Source organism: Mauremys mutica, chromosome 7 (genome assembly GCF_020497125.1).
Source record: "Mauremys mutica isolate MM-2020 ecotype Southern chromosome 7, ASM2049712v1, whole genome shotgun sequence".
In the NCBI taxonomy this organism is placed as follows: domain Eukaryota; kingdom Metazoa; phylum Chordata; order Testudines; family Geoemydidae; genus Mauremys; species Mauremys mutica.
In genome coordinates, this window is record NC_059078.1 from 98,748,029 (window position 1) to 98,764,880 (window position 16,852).

The 16,852-nt window shown below is 38.1% G+C and overlaps 1 protein-coding gene across 4 annotated transcripts in view; it reads left to right on the forward strand.

Annotated features, from left to right (window-relative positions):
- Nucleotides 1–16,852, forward strand: part of IDE (insulin degrading enzyme) — an 89,717-nt gene that overhangs the window by 39,766 nt on the left and 33,099 nt on the right. For all 4 annotated transcript variants that reach the window (XM_045023292.1, XM_045023293.1, XM_045023294.1 and 1 more), the window contains 4 exons: nt 5,330–5,432; nt 6,822–6,944; nt 9,765–9,847; nt 16,668–16,812. In XM_045023292.1, coding sequence (XP_044879227.1) covers nt 5,330–5,432; nt 6,822–6,944; nt 9,765–9,847; nt 16,668–16,812 — 454 coding nt within the window. The remainder of the gene's footprint in view (nt 1–5,329; nt 5,433–6,821; nt 6,945–9,764; nt 9,848–16,667; nt 16,813–16,852) is intronic.

A 16,852-nucleotide genomic window follows, 5' to 3' on the forward strand; every position in this document is an offset into this window, starting at 1 on the left:
AAGTGTTAGGGGATTTTGCATTTTTATTTTTTAGCATTTGATTAGGGCTACCCATCAGTTGTTGGTTTATTTTGCCTTTTAAACTTGCTGGTATGTCCATGTCCACATTTCTGTAAATCTATCATAAATCTGGGTTGATTTGGTTCAGTTGGTAGCAGTTGGGCCAAAGGATCATGTCCCATATTAGGACTTGGCTCTTACCCTTGGTTTACAGTGAAGTGTAGAGCTTGCAGAAGTGAGGAGAGGACAGGAGTACAAACTTCAGTTAAAATGTTAAAAGGTCTTTTCTTCTTGACTTTGGCTGACTGGATGAAAATGAAGGGTCTCATGGCACCTTTTGTGAAAGAAAAGTAATGTAACATATCTTGCTAATTTTTAAGATGCACACGGAGCGCACTTAACTGCATAACCTTGTATATGTAACTCTTCTGCTATGCTATTATTTGTTGCTCTCAGCTGTTACATCTTGTCATATATTTAAATTGTAAACTCCCTAGACAGGCAAATTGCCGCCTTATTTGTTTATGTAATGCTTAGCAAACATTTGAGTGCTCAAAAGACAAAACATAATTAATTCTAGCGGTGGACTTCCCTTTAGCAGACATTATCAACAGTTTTGCACTATTGCTTTCCCCAGTTTTGCTCTTGTGAGTGTATGGACAGAATAGCATGAGTTTTTAGCTCTCCCTCTTACTTCCAGAATTTCCCTTTGGCTAGTTACCTTTTCAGGAGCATAAAATGGGTGTTACGGTTAAGAGGAAAACATGTAGGGTATATGTCTATACTGCAGTTTAAACACCTGCAGCTGAACCATGTCAGCTGACTTGGGTTTGCATGGCTTGGGCTGCGAGGCTTCAGAATTGCAGTGTAGATGTCTGGGACCATCCCATTCATGGGGTCCCAGAGCTTTGGGCTGCAGCCCCAGTCCGAATGTTTACACCACAATTTTACAGCCCCATAGCCTGAGCCCTGTGACCCCGAGTCTGCTAAAACCTGGATAGTCGCAGGTGTTTAATTGTAGTGTAGAGATATGTTTTCCTCTTGATTGTAACAGCCATTATATGCTCCTGAAAAAGGTAACTAGCCAAACTAGACATACCCATAGCTACTCCACTTGTAGCAGGGCAGTGTAAACCAGCTTGACTAGGTCTCTAATACTTCTTATGATAAATCTCCCAGGCCTGGTCTACACTGGGCGGGGTCGATCTAAGATACGCAACTTCAGCTAGAAGAATAGCGTAGTTGAAGTCGACATATCTTAGATCGACTTACCTCCTCTCCTCACGGTGCGGGATTGACGGCCGCGGCTCCGCCGTCAACTCCGCTTCTGCCTCTCACCCTGGTGGAGTTCCGGAGTCGACAGGGAGCGCGTTTGGGGATTGATTTATCGCGTCTATATGAGACGTGATAAATCGATTGCTACCCGCCAATCCGGCGGGTAGTGTGGATGTACCCCCAGCCATTGTTTTGGTCTTCTCCAAGGCAACAAACATCAGCCTCAAATTAAGCTACAGAAGAAGCTAGACTTCAACAACAAAACAGCTTTATGTTCAGATAGTTCCCTAGGCTTCCAAGATAGGACTTGGCCTTGGGAACATTACTCTTTTTCTCCTTGTCTCTCCTTCCTGCCTCACCTACTTTTTCTGATAGTCAAGATCTTTGCATCTGGCAAGAGCACGTCTAGAGAACTCCTTCATTTTTGCCAACTTCAGACAAACACCTGCATTTATTAGAAAAAGACCTACTATTAAGGCCTCCTTGGTTCCACCATTAAAAGCGAAAATCATTCCTACTCCCTTTGTCCCATCTGATAATGTATCTTTAAATATTGTGAGTTGCTTTTTTTAATGAAAAGCACTAACCTAGAACTTTCCAACATTCCATTTCTATCCCTGCTGTTTCTTGCAATTTTGACCTAATCAAGCCTGATCTATCTAACAAGGACAGTCTCTAAGAGGAACTATATGAACATGGAAGGCATTTTGTCCATAATGACCTACTTTCCTATATTGAACTATTACCAAGTTACAGAAGCTAACTCCTCACTTTTGGAGGAGCTAGAGGTACTTCCTCTGAGCTTTCAGAAAAAGTTGGATAATGCAGTTATTCTGGAGCTGTTAACCATGCAGCAGGTAATTTACAGCACTTTGTCTCTACAAGCACCTCACTCCGCTTATTCTCAGCTAAATCTTCTAAACTCTACAAATTACTAAATGAGAAGGCAAAACAATGGACCGGTGTCTCTCTTTGATAGTGGCTAATTGCTCCAGAAATTTCCCTTTCTCAACTGAGGGCATTGCTAATCCCCAGGTTCCTCAGATGGAGAGAGATGAGGAATTTTCTCAGTTCTCACCTGATGCTGTCTACCTATCAGATAAATATTGTCAAATACTTTATTTACTGTATTTCTAAGCGTTCACAACTGCACAGGCCCCCTCCTAGGTACCCAGAATCTGTTCAGTTTTATTACACCTGGTATCCATATATCTCAGTGTGATTTCCCAGGACTTTAGCTTGATCTCTGCCAGATCTATTTAGCTATTATTGACTGTAATGTACCAGGTGTTCTCTCAAAAATATACTAGTTTGTTTGTGTCTCTCTCTCTCTCCCACCTCCCCCACCCACTAGTGTGATAGGTGAGTGTATCTCTACTAGTTCTCTGAGGCATGTAGTCTCCAAGGTGGGAGAGTGTAGGGGGATGAAATATGGACTTATGCACCACTGTAGTTATGAAGAAATCCAACACCTTGGTTTTGCTGCTCAGCTAGTAGGGTCCATGGAATTTTATCTAGTTTATAACAATTATTTTATGAAGTAATATTTAGGTTCAGTAGGATGCTTTCAAAGGGGGGGGAAAGTCATTAAAAAGAAGTCTGAGAAGCACATCAAATTCTAAAAGACCTTTTATTTTTCATAGTCTCTTAGCAACTTCATTTGTAAACAACAGAGCTTCTTCACCAGCTGTCCAAGTCAGAATGTAAAATGTAATTGAATTATATAGCTGTGGCACATTTTTGTATAATCAGTAATATCTCTAGTAGGAGCAGCAAAGAATCCTGTGGCACCTTATAGACTAACAGACGTTTTGCAGCATGAGCTTTCGTGGGTGAATACCCACTTCTTCTTCTTGGCATCTGAAGAAGTGGGTATTCACCCACGAAAGCTCATGCTGCAAAACGTCTGTTAGTCTATAAGGTGCCACAGGATTCTTTGCTGCTTCTACAGAACCAGACTAACACGGCTACCCCTCTGATACTTATCTCTAGTAGGTTTTATCATGCTAAGTATCTGCTGTGTTGTGAGGACAAATACTTCTCTAACGATGGAAGGTTTTCCTTTCTGCTACTGATTGCTTTTTAACGTTCTTCCTTTTTATTTATATATTATTTTAAAAAATAAAAATACACACTAAATATGTATGAGGGCACGAGTCAGTTTTGTATTTGATAGGAATAAAAATGTTTATAGGACCATTGCATTTGCTATGGCAGATCAGATCAGTATTCTGTCTCTGGTAATTGTTTCAAGCTACTGTTTTTTGTGTTGTTTTTTTTTTTAAATGCCAGTTGAGCAATGGTTTTTGAGGTGGGAAGTAAAAATTATCTTCCTGACCCCTGCAGTAATTATCTGTATCCCTGAAGCATGAGATTTGATCATCCCTCCTTAGCATGCCTGACTAGAAATATTGGTCTCAAAATTATCTAGCCTACTGTACAAATCGTGCTTCAGTATTTGAAGCTCTGGTGATATTCTGTGGCAGTGACTATAGATGTTAGGGCTAGGGGAGTATTTCCTTTAAAAAAAAAAAATGCCTACCATTTACTACATCAGGTGACACCCTCACCCCCTGATGTGCCTTTATTACAAGGCACAGACTAATTTCATGAGCATTTCTGAATTTTTACTTCTAGAATTAGTGAAACATATTTGAAGTTACGTATAATATATTTCAAATTTCAACTCCATGCCCCACTAAAAATGTAGTCACATAATCCATTAGTTAGTAGAATAGTGAGATGTGAATCAATGCACATTAAGAACACTAACATTCCATACATTTAAACCTTTCTACTGCATTTTATAAAAGAAATTCTATAAATACTTCACAAGAAACATACTCATTATTTAAGTTTGATACTGGTAAATGTCCACATGCCTCCTATGGGATCAGGACCCAATTGTGTGGTACAGTCACATAAGAGGCTGGCCCTAGCTTGAAGAGCTCATCATAATCTAATAGAATATACACAGCACATGTGTTTTAGTGTGTATTTTAACCATCTGCACAAAGTTTGACATTTTGTTAATTATTTTGCTATTAAATATCTCTATGAAATGTTGAATTTATGAAGAAGATAATGAGGCTGTGACCTTTCTGGATATGCAATAACTGTTCCAGAATTCTCATAAATTTTATATGCCTTTTAATCTATTTTTTAATTCCTGTTGAGCTTCTTTGTTGAATATACCATTTTACAGTAAAAACTGTTATAGAATTCAAGTTTTTGTTTCTTGGCACTTATTGTGAACACTGTTGAAAACATCTTGGTTTGAAATTAGTTAGTTGTACTGTTTCTCCTCTTTTATTCTAGATTTCCTCCTCTTGGCCATGTCTCTTGTAGGCTTCTGATTGAAAGTGTGTATTGATTAAAAAGTATAAAATAAACTGCTACCACAGTGAAGAGGTCCATTGCTAACCAATAAACAGCAATTTATGTGGGACTCTGCATACAGGGTTCAGCATTCAAGAATAGGACCTAAATCGGTGTGGTTATAAACTAGGTCATGCATAAAATGTGTATATTGAAAATCCTATCTTTGTACAAATACTACTTTAAATAATAATTTGGTCTCTGATGTAGGTGTTGAGAAAAATGTAGTAGTCATATTGCAGATTTTTTTATAGGATCTCTTAGGATCATTTGTTTTAAATCTGCTCAATACAAATCATAAAACAAGGATGGAGAATCCAAGAAATCAGAATTTCATGCAAGCTTGCACACAATCCCGACTTCTAGAACTTCATTTGCTCTGAACCGTAAAATTATTGTGGCTGAACAAGTACAAATTGCAAGTTTATGATTAAGGGCTTAAGATTGTGTGTTAAATTTGGATACGTGCATACTGTTGGCCTAAATATTCCTGCAGTTTCATTTGGAGATGGTATTCAGTTGCAGGCAATATGCATCTTGAACAGTTTCTAAGTTCCATGCTGGAGACGACTGCATTTCAGTGGTGAATGAAATGATCTCTCACGCTGCTTTGTATATTTGTTGGTAAAGTAGTTTGGTACCTAAGTGTTTTTGATTTTTGTCTGTTTGTTTTTAGGGTTGCAATAGTTTCTAAGTCTTTTGAAGGAAAAACTGATCGAACGGAAGAGTGGTACGGAACACAGTATAAGCAAGAAGCAATTTCTGATGAAGTCATCCAGGCATGTTAAAACAATTACTAGATTTCCATTTTTGAAATAAAATGTTTGCATATAGATTTAATTTTCCTATTTATGGAAAAGAGAATTTGCACTTACAACTGCCGTTAGCAATGATATTTCAGTCTATTCGGCAGCAATGGAGATTAGACCCTCATTTAAAAGTGTTTCAAGACTTTTCATTGCATGCTACAAAATAATACGTTGAGACTTTGTTATCATAGCTATAAATCAAATTCACTGAAATCAATGGGTCTTTGCACATTTTCTTTGTAAGACCTCAATAATATGCAATACATACTTAAAAAAATAAGTTACAAAAACTTGTGGCTTATTCATCTGATTCTGGACCCTTAGAGTTAATGGTAAAACTCCTACTGACTTTTGATTGGCTCTCTGTATGAATTTTTGTCTGAAATCCTAGCCATATTGAAGACAATAGTAGTTTTGCAATTGACTTCAATAGGGCCTGGATTTTTCAACCCTTTTTTTTTTTTTTTTTAACAACCTGGGCGATTTAATTGTTTTCAATGCCAAAAACTATTGATCGACAACATTTTGTTTGCAAAGATAGCTTTAGTTAGAAGACAAGAGAAGGATTTCTGACTTGGCTATAAACTCATTTTCTTTCTTCTGTAAAAACAGATCCAACATAAAATGACAATTTTGTTTTGCTACAAAGGAGTGAATTTTTAAAATTATATAATCACACTTAAGCCAAAAGTAACTTTCATGTACTATAATTGTCCTGAAAAAGGAATTTATAACGGAAAGACCTTCACATTTAACTATAGTTCTGAGGCTGATTCAAAATGTTTGCTTTCTCAAGTTTATAGAATGGATATATTGTGCAAAATTTAGTGGACTTCTGTAAACGAAAACCTTAGAAAAAAGAGGGAAGGGTGAACAACCCTCATCAGATAAAATTATCTACTCACTTTAAAATGAGTTGGCCTTGCAGAATGCCCGAAAGAAATACTCAGGCTCTGTCAGGCCACACATCCTAATCTGCTTAGAACAGAAATAGTCGAGAAATTCCTCACCATATTCAACATATTTAATTGAACAAGTAGAACCAAAGTTGGAAGAATTTCTATGTATACATTTAATGTGGTGCTTTTATTGAGCCAAAAACAAGAGGATGCACAAGGCTGAAATGGTGGAATGGAGAAAGATTCCCTACCCCAATATATCTTTTCTAATGATCTTTTACTTTCCCATTTCCCTCGTTCAGAGAATTCTCTCCTATTGGCTGGCCTTCTCCCACCTCCTTCCTCAGTTCAGACATTTTTCTGCTGGTCTTATGTTTTCTGTTACAGAGCTATAGGATTTAAGTATATATCCATCTGCTAGTCAGAAATTTAACTAATAACCATACTATTGTTTATCCAGAAATGGCAAAATGCTGACCTAAATGGGAAATTCAAGCTTCCAATGAAGAATGAGTTTATTCCTACTAACTTTGAAATTTTGCCACTAGAAAAGGATGCACCACAGTACCCTGCTCTTATCAAGGTAAGGATATGTATTACCTACATCAAATGGAAGTTATGTCAGCCAGCTAGCTTGCTAGAAGGTTAACCATTATTCCCTGATAAAAGCTTTAAAATAATCTAGATTAACCTGTCATATATAGTTTATTCATACAGATTTTTTTTGGAGCATTTGTTGGTAAGTCAGAAAGTAGAAAATGTCATTCTGTTGAAGCTGTGCATGAAAAGAGCTTGCAATTGCAAGCAAAGACTCGTATCCGCTCCTTACCTTTCTGGTAGCAGCAAGCGAGGACCCCCCTCACACTTTCAGCAAAGTTCAACATTTTTGAGTACGAGAAAATAATTTCTCGTCTATTCAGAATAAAGAAATAGTTTTACTCTTTCAAGAGTGATGAGCTTTGCTGAGTTGGATGTAGGATGAACCTTCTGCAACTCCAACCTGTTGCTGCTGGATCACAGAATGAATGTAGCTTATCTAGCACACCTGGGAGTTCTCTATGGCAGTGGTTCTCAACCAGGGATACGTGTACCTCTGGGGGTACGTAGAGGTCTTCCAGGGGGTACATCAACTCATCTAGATATTTGCCTAGTTTTACAACAGGCTACATAAAAAGCGCTAGTGAAGTCAATACAGACTAAAATTTCATACAGACAGTGATTTGTTTATACTGCTCTATGTACTATACACTGAAATGTAAGTACAAGATTTATATTCCAATTATTTATTTTATAATTATATGATAAAAATGAGAAAGTGAGCAATTTTTCAGTAATAGTGTGTTGTGAGACTTTTTGTTTTTTTATGTCTGATTTTGTAAGCAAGTAGTTTTTAAGTGAACTGTAACTTGGGGGTACGCAAGACAAATCAGACTCCTGAAAGGGCTACGGTAGTCTGGAAAGGTTGAGAGCTGCTGCTCTATGATCTTCTCACCCTTGCTTTTCCAGAGATATTGAAAGCAAGTACGCTGGCAGGACACCAAATCTAATAGATCTCTTCAGTCTCTAATTTCTGTGACATGCAACCACAGTGGATAATTGAGGAAATTAATATTTGTGCATCAACGAGTAGCAGTAAAATATTGTAATCAAATTCAAAAGACTTCAATGTAGAAGTTATCATAGGCTTCCAATCAGGAAAGCATATCTATTCAGAGCAGCACTTAAACACATGTGCTTAAGTTCCAGCTCATTGGGACGTAAGCATATGCGTACATGCTGTCATGAACAGGGATGACTTAAGTCTGAGTGTAAGTGCTTTCCTGAATTAGAGTCATAGAGTTGAATAGGGACAGACATCAGGTTCAGGAAACAAGACTATATTCTGCTTTCAGAAGGCTATCTTCACAAGAACAAAGGCTAGACACTTTTTTAAATTAAAGCTTAAATACTACAAAAACATGAGAAGCTAGCAGCATACCAAAAGAAACCATTTGATATGAGCCGTGGTTAGTCTCACAGCTTTTGAAACTTGATTTGCTTTTTAAATCCTTTTCTTTTCTTTTTCTTTTCTTTTCTTTTTTTTTAAAGCAAAATCTTTCAAAGCTTCTTGAACTGACACAGTAACTGCCATTTTACTATTCTGTTCCTGCCAGCAGATAATTTATTGTGAATTTTGTATAGTAACAATAATATTACTAGAATGAAAATTTCTGTTACTATAGAAATAAGTTATGTGGAAAATTCAGCATTGCATTGTAAGTGAGGGGTTGTGTATGGGGAGATGGGCAGTGAGGGAGAAGGCTTAGTTTTTATATGTAAAAAGCATGTGAAAAGTAAATTATTTATGTATTAAATTTTATACACTATAGCATTTGTGGTAGTGGCAAAGGTGATTGTCTATGTTATAAATTAAAAAGCCATGCAATAAAATATATTTATTGTGTATCTTTGATGGCCCCACTTGCACTCTGCTCACTAGTCCATCTCCTTCTTGGACTACTGGCATTCCAAACCTATGAGCAGATGTTTAAAGAATGCCCCGTCCCCACAAAATCAGCCTGCCATAACAACGTTACCTCTTTCACCGTATATGGAAATTAAAAAAAAAAAAGTGGGGAGAGAAATGATAGCTAGGGTTAAAATATGAAGATTGTCTGTTTTACGTCAATTTGTTTGCAGTTCTTTTGAATTTTTTCCTCCACTGAGAATTTTAAAATAAAAGTTTAGAGGACTGCCTTTTTTTAATCACTATATATTCCTGTTTATAAATGGATAGATATTTTTGTTTTCAGTATTGTTATAACAGTGTAGTGTGTGTTCATAAATTTTATTAAAAGACTGGTGATTAAGAAATAATATACTTAGCCTGAAGTATGGGGGTGAGATTGTCTGCAGGCCCAGTGCTGAGGGTGGAGGGAATAGGACAGCTATGGTGACTTTAAGCCATCTTTGTGTCCTCCTTATCCTCAGCTGCTCTCTGGAGTGAGTTACAGCAGCCTCCCTAGGCTGACCTATTAGCCACACGCTACCCATAATCTCCACAGTTCTGCATGATTCAGCCTTGCCCTGGCACATCCCTACGCTAGAGCTTGTAAGGTTTCTCATATGGCAGCTTTTTTGGCTGTCTTCCACAGTTCCTGCTCCAGGGGAATTCTCCCCCAGCTAGACATGGAGTTTTTAGAGCTCCTTTACACCATTCTGGCCTTTTTTTATCAGGCGTAAAGGAGCCCAGTGAGGTGAGAATCTCACTCCAAGGCCGGATGGTTGTGTACACCAGTCATGTATACATGTATTTAAGGAAAAAATGTAAACTGAGAGTAGAAGTGATAAAATGCAGTTTGTAAAACAGCATAATATAAAGTCTTACGTTAAAAAAATTTAAACTTTTTTTTTCTTGACACAGGACACTGCTATGAGCAAACTGTGGTTCAAGCAAGATGACAAATTCTTCTTGCCAAAAGCTTGTCTCAACTTTGAGTTTTTCAGGTATGCAGTATATTAAGTATATCACAGTATATTAAGTATATCACATTAATTGAACTCCCAAAAGTTTCTTATTCTTTACAGAAAATCTGCATTTAAGTTGCAAAAACTTTCATGCGTGCATTAACTCTTCAAAATGATCAAGAGTACTGGTTTATTCTGGTTTGGTAACATTAGACAATACAACACATCAGGAAACCTCATATATTATGCAATAGTTGAAGAAAGAAGCAGTTGGGGGTGTTTAGATAAATATTTATGAGAAGCTGGTAATAACATTAAATACTTAATCCAGTCTCAAAACAATATATATTAATCCTTTATTTGCCATACCTGAAACACATCTGACAACAGCTACTGCTTATTATTCGCTTTGCTGTTTCAGAGATGTTATATTTTAAATTATGAATAAATTACAAGTTCAGTAATTGATGGTAGAGCTTTACATATTAAATATGCTGATGTGGTTTTACACACTTTTTATATAATCACAAATCAGAGTAGGTTTTTGTTTAGTTTCTATAATGCATACATAAGATTTAAACATTATTCAAAGTTTTTATGACTGTTATCAAGTCACTTTTAGATTTTGGGGGAAACATCTTTGATAGCAACAGATATGGGGATCCCAAATGAAGATACATAACATCACTTTGGCAGCATATACAGTAAAGTTAAATCAGGTCTTGTATTATTTTCTTCATGGGGAATTGTACCATTTGAAAACATTGATAAAGGCAAGAAAGGCCAAGGCAAGAGATTTACTTCCAGTTGGAATTCTCTGAAAATAGTTCTGGAAATGTGGAAACCTGTCTATCTTTTGAGTGCTGTGGATCTTTCTGCTGGAGCAGTCATTTTCAGCTCTTGGTTTTGAAGCAGTATTGACTGTTGAATGTCATTTGACAATGATTCCCATGCTGGGCCAGAGAGCGTCTAAATTATTTCAGAACCTCTCCTTGTTTTTCCTGATGGATCAGAGTGATGATTTTTAAAAGATTAGAGTATGAGATGTTATAGTCACTCATGGGTTGAATGTTTGTCTTGAATCGCCATTAGGAGTGTGTTGTAGGTGCTATTGGCAGACCTTTAGGAGTTTCTTCAGTATCCTAACAGACATCCAGCATAAAAAAATTGCCATCCATATAATATAATCAAAATTAATAGATCATCATATAGAGCCATTCTAAGAAAGTCTGTTGCGCGCACACACAACAGTGAAAAACAGCAACAGTGGTCATGCTCCATTCGTTAGAAAATAGCAAATAATATGTGTAGAGGGCCTTGTGGTAGTTACCTTCTAAGTTCAGGCATATTGCATGAGGGCATGGGAGTGAAGACTGAAAAAACTGTAGTACTTGCCTGTAATGCTTATCTTCTGAAGATACTTTGAATGTAAACAGTTATCAACCCACCTGGTCTGAGGAAACTTATTTCCTTTTCTAAATATTTAGGTGCAATAAATTACCACTCTGTATCATACTTGGCTATCTGACAAGGTCAGGTTTCACTTACTACAAAGTTCCAAGTCATTAGAATGTTTGCTAATATGGGGGCCACTAGCCTGGCCAGACACTGCCTTTCTTTCCACCTCCCTTTTGAAGCTATAGGACAACCACTGAAAGTACAAAACAGAGCAAACTAATTAATATCTATGTCTAAGAAAATGGTGGGAGGATAAAATGGTAATCTGTTGGGCTTGCCTATTTTATAAAAACAAGAATTAAAGGTAAGTAACTTTCCTTCTCCTCTTTCCCCATTTCTACCTGCTGCAATAGAGTCCCACTGCAATATGTATGTCCAAAACTGGGCACTTTGGGATGCACAGAGACAGGTTTTATCTTCTACAGGTTTATGAAAGGCTGTGAAATAGCTTCCAAATGAACTGTGAGGGACGCCATTTGCAACCAAGTGTATGACAAATGAAAAAAGTAATAAAACTGTTCTAATGTAGAACAAGTGAAGAGATTTGCTTGGACATATTCACAACAAACTGCGAACCTTTTGCCAGTTGAATTCATAGACTCTCCTGGTATGTTCTTTCTGAACAGCTAGAAGGACTTGAAATACCCTATTTAAAATGCCAGAATGATCCACCTTCCTCCTCTGAGGAGCAATGATCAGAGGTGAGGAGCCAGAGATGGGATCAAGAAGGTGTCCTGATTTTATATGATCAATTCTGAGGAGATATGTGGCTTGGTGAGATTGACCACCATCATCTCCAACAGAAGTGAAAACCAGATTTGTCTGTGTTAATATTTGACAATGAGGTTACATTGAACATTTGTCTGTCTTGAGCTTGGCCAGGACTGCTGTCACAAGAAGTAATGTGGGACATTCATCTTCCCATGGAGAAAGATTAAAGCATCCAAGGGTTTTCTGGTCTTTGTTTTTTCTCTTGAGCAGAATACCGATCAGAGGTGTAGTGAAGAGGCTTACCTCAGAGGTCTGCCTTCCTTGCAAAAGATTTGAGACACCATAACCTGTTCCAGAATGAGTTTACTTTGAATCATTGGAGTTCAGTGGAAACTATTGAAAAATAGTCTCCCTCATTACATCAGACCCCACTATACCCCCAAAAAGTCATCTGGAATATAGCCTTTGACCCTTTAGGAGGATTTCTACTGCCTGCAGCTCTGAGCAGCCAGGATCCCTGGAGCACTTTTTGGCTGAATGATGCTAACAGCACCTGTTGTGTTGATGAAATTAAAGCTAAGAAAATGAGGATAGTCAATCATTCCCTCTCATCCCCCAAATTTTCAGCATGGACCAAGGATATGGAACTCTGTGAAGCTTCAATGGGTTGAAGACTCTGGAAACCCTGGGATGCAGGCATCATGTGAAACTTGTGTTAAAGGCCTCTGGATGCAGGCCTTGTCAGACACTCCATAGGGTGTTAAATAGCCGTGGGTGTTGTCTAGAATATGATTTAGGAATTTTGACAATCAGTCATTTTAAAAAGAGAAGTAAAATAATGGTTTAATAAGGAAGTTTTCCAACCTTTTGTTTAACATGGTTGTAGAGTCATTCACACTGGCAGGGAAACCAGGAGGCCTACATTTTAGATTTCCCAGGGTTTAGGCAGATGGCTATTAAAATTCGGTGCTGTTGTGTTTTTTTTTTTTTTTTTTTTTCAATGGGCATAGTCTGCATTCCTATTTTGGAATTTTGTTTATTTGGAAACTTATATTGGCACGCGTCACTGAGCAACAGAGTGCTTTACATTTATAAAAATAATAAATTGTAAAATAGCCAAATGCTAGCATTTTAGCTTCAAGGCCAGTGATGCAACTGTCTGCTCCATTTGACCGGAGGGAGGGGTTTGAGGAGGAAACTAGGCTGGGACTTTCAAAGAAGCTTAAGAGAGTTAGATGACTAGTTCCCGTTGACTTTCAGCAGAAGTTGAGTGTCTGACTCACTTAGGCTTCTTTGAAAATCCCAGTGCTGATCCCCAGTCCTCTTATTAAACTCAGCCCGAAAGCTTTCAAAGGCCTGAACAGATAAGTCTTATACTGGTGGCCAGGGGCGGCTCTAGCCATTTCGCCGCCCCAAGCACGGCGGCATGCCGCAGGGGGCGCTCTGCCGGTCGCCGGTCCTGTGGCTCCGGTGGACCTCCCGCAGACGTGCCTGCGGATGCTCCACCTTAGCCGTGGGACCAGCGGACCCTCCGCAGGCACGTCTGCGGGAGGTCCACTGGAGCCGCCTGCCACGCGACCGGCAGAGCGCCCCACGCAGTATGCCGCCCCAAGCATGCGCTTGGCGTGCTGGGGCCTGGAGCCGCCCCTGCTGGTGGCCTAAAGCGTGGTAAAGTTTAGCACTGATAGACCACTGGAGAGAGCAGGTTCAAAAGGCCTGGGTCCTTCACTGAGAATTCCCTGCCATCAGTGGAAAGACAGACGTAGGAAGGGGAGTTTTCTTTGATCTCACACCATTTACACTTTTATATCATTGCCAGCACCTTGAATTTCATGTATAGAGTACTGTTTGTGTTTAGAGGGCCTTGCCTCACTCTGTTGTGCACTAGCTGAAGTTTCTGGGTATTTTGTAAGTATAGGCCTTAATAATGTGTTTTTAAAATAATCCAGTCTGCAGGTTATAAAAGTGTGAATCGCTGTGGCTAGGTCAGCATCACAAAGGAACTGTCCTTTTTCCAGGCTAACCATACATGGAAATAAGGCACAGTTTGCAAAAGTAGTCACTTGAGGAGCAGCAGTGGCTTCAGTTGGAACTCCTAGATCAGGGGTAGGCAACCTATGGCATGCGTGCAGAAGGCGGCACGCGAGCTGATTTTCAATGGCACTCACACTGCCCGGGTCCTGGCCACCAGTGTGGGGGGCTCTGCATTTTAATTTAATTTTAAATGAAGCTTCTTAAACATTTTATAAACCTTATTTACTTTACATACAACAATAGTTTAGTTATATATTATAGACTTATAGAAAGAGACTTTCTAAAAACGTTAACATGTATTACGGGCACGCGAAACCGTAAACTAGAGTGAATAAATGAAGACTCGGCACACCACTTCTGAAAGGCTGCCGACCCCTGTCCTAGATTGTGAAATGTACTGGCAAAGATTGGACATATACCTCCAAAAGAAGGTGTATTCCCCATTTTTGCCATTTCCCAAAGCCACTTCTTCCTATATATCAGCATCCTTTTTAATTTATCTGGATTAAGCACAAACCACTTTTCTCCCATCTACTTCCCTGTCTATCAGGTACTAGAAAAGAAACAGTTATACCTTGGTTTGACCCCCCAAAAATGTCGATCTCTGTGGCATAACGTAGCTATGAAAGTACAGGCCAGAATGTCTCACTACTGCCCCTAGCAGTTATACATACATATTGGAGTCCTGCTTAATGCACAAGAAAAGAATAATAAATATTCATTGCCACATTTTGGGATCTAAGAGGAGAAACAAACCTTATAAGAAGAGCCTTTCCATCTCTGCCAATAAGGCTCCATAGGCAAGTCAGAAGCCTTGTGGTTAATGCTATTGAATGACTGCTGGTAGAGCTTAAAAATCAGCAAGGACACTATCTGTATCATTGCTAGGAGGAAGTCAACAACCATGCACAAAAATATTGGATTTGTACTAAACTCATGTCTGAAACCTGGCTGGTAAGAGCAGGATGTCATCCGTGAGATCAACATGTGACTGAGTTGCTCCAACACTTTCTCAACAATCCCTTGTTTAAAAATGATAGATTAGAAATTAGCACTAGCTGGTGAGGTTGGTAGCCTCTAAAAAAAGCTTCTTAAGCAATGCCCTTACTATCACCATTTTAAGGATGGCTTATATTCTGTTTTCACAAAGTGAATTAACAGTTCTAGTCCCAAATGCCCCTATTGGTCTTCACCAGCCAAATTAATAGCAAGAGTTATAGTTGCTATAGATACTGAAAATAGCCCAGAATAACAAGTCTTGGTTCCGGTATCACACCTGAGAAGAATTCAGTCCATTTGGGGGGTAATCTAGGAGTCTAAATGGTTGGCTGGTATATTACCTTGATTTCAGAATTTTATCCTGGGAGATGCATAAGTGGACATATTCAAATTAATCAGTTGTTGGGATGTTCCTTAGATAGATAGAGGGAAATGCAAATAACAGCCCTATCCTACCTTGACTCATTTTAGGCTCATGCTAAGTATTCAGGAAAGAGCCAGCCAAAACAGAGCCTGTAGCATTGTAGTGGGTTGGCAACTTTCATTGATTTGGAAATCTGACTCTGAAGGGCCACTCAATTTCTGTAACAGGAAACGTATCCTTTTAGTTCCTCTTGTCATCCCATTCCCTAACTTTAGGGGGTTGGGGGAGAGAGAGATCCAGGTTTTGCCAAAAAAAATTAGGAACTTTAATGTTTAAAAAACATTTGCAGTTCATCCTTAAGCGTTGCCACAAATGTGTGTTGGAAATGGGACTTGTCTTCATGTATATGGTGAACACTAACATGTATTTGGTAATCAGTACTTCAGCAAGGAATTATTTCCTGTACTGCTTTATTATGTCTGTGACATTCTATTATAAATGTATGTATATGCATATAATGCTATTAAAATAAATATCTGACCAAAATAGGAATAAATTATTCAGAGTATTGATTTAGCTTTTGGTGCTCTAATAAATACCAATATTTAACAGATATCAATATTGTTGAAACATGGCTTGAGTCTTTGAGTTGCCTTTCTCTTTTAAGAGATGTGTATAGCTACTATATAAGATTAAATAATACTAAGAAAACACTGGAACTTGTACAGTTGGTTTTCATTAAAAAGACACCATTTATCTCCTACAGTTACTATACCATGGAATGGGAGATGCTGCAGTTATTTCCTGCTCTGAATATAGGAAATCCTGCAGTGCCTTGCATACAATGGTTTTGGTAACTGTTCATCTTTATACATAATAACTATTGTATTTTCTGATCACATGAAAGAATGAATTTGCTTAATGTTTAGTAATTGGATTAATCTTAGTTATTTATGTTTAATACTTAGGGTTTATTAAGTTAATTATGCACTTGATGAGCTCTGACTTCAGCAGCAGAGTTAATATAGCATGATATGATTTACCAGTTTAAAAAGAACAGGAATTTAAATTAAAGTCCTGAATGTATATTATAATATTCACACTGAAACCGTATGAAAAATCAACCGTTATTTTTGGTTATCTGTGTGTTTTCTTTTGAAATCGTAATACTGCATAAGGGGACCCAACAGCATAGCATTTAAATATTAAATTTTCTTGAGCTCAAACTTACAGGGCCAAAAGGACCTGGGAAATAATTAAACTGGATATTTTACTTTCAACATTTTCTTCCAGCCCATTTGCTTACGTGGATCCCTTGCATTGTAACATGGCCTATTTGTACCTTGAACTACTCAAAGACTCCCTCAACGAGTATGCATATGCAGCAGAACTAGCTGGCTTGAACTATGACCTCCAAAATACCATCTATGGGATGTATGTAAGTACCCAAATCAAGGAAAATCTTAGAGCCTTTAATC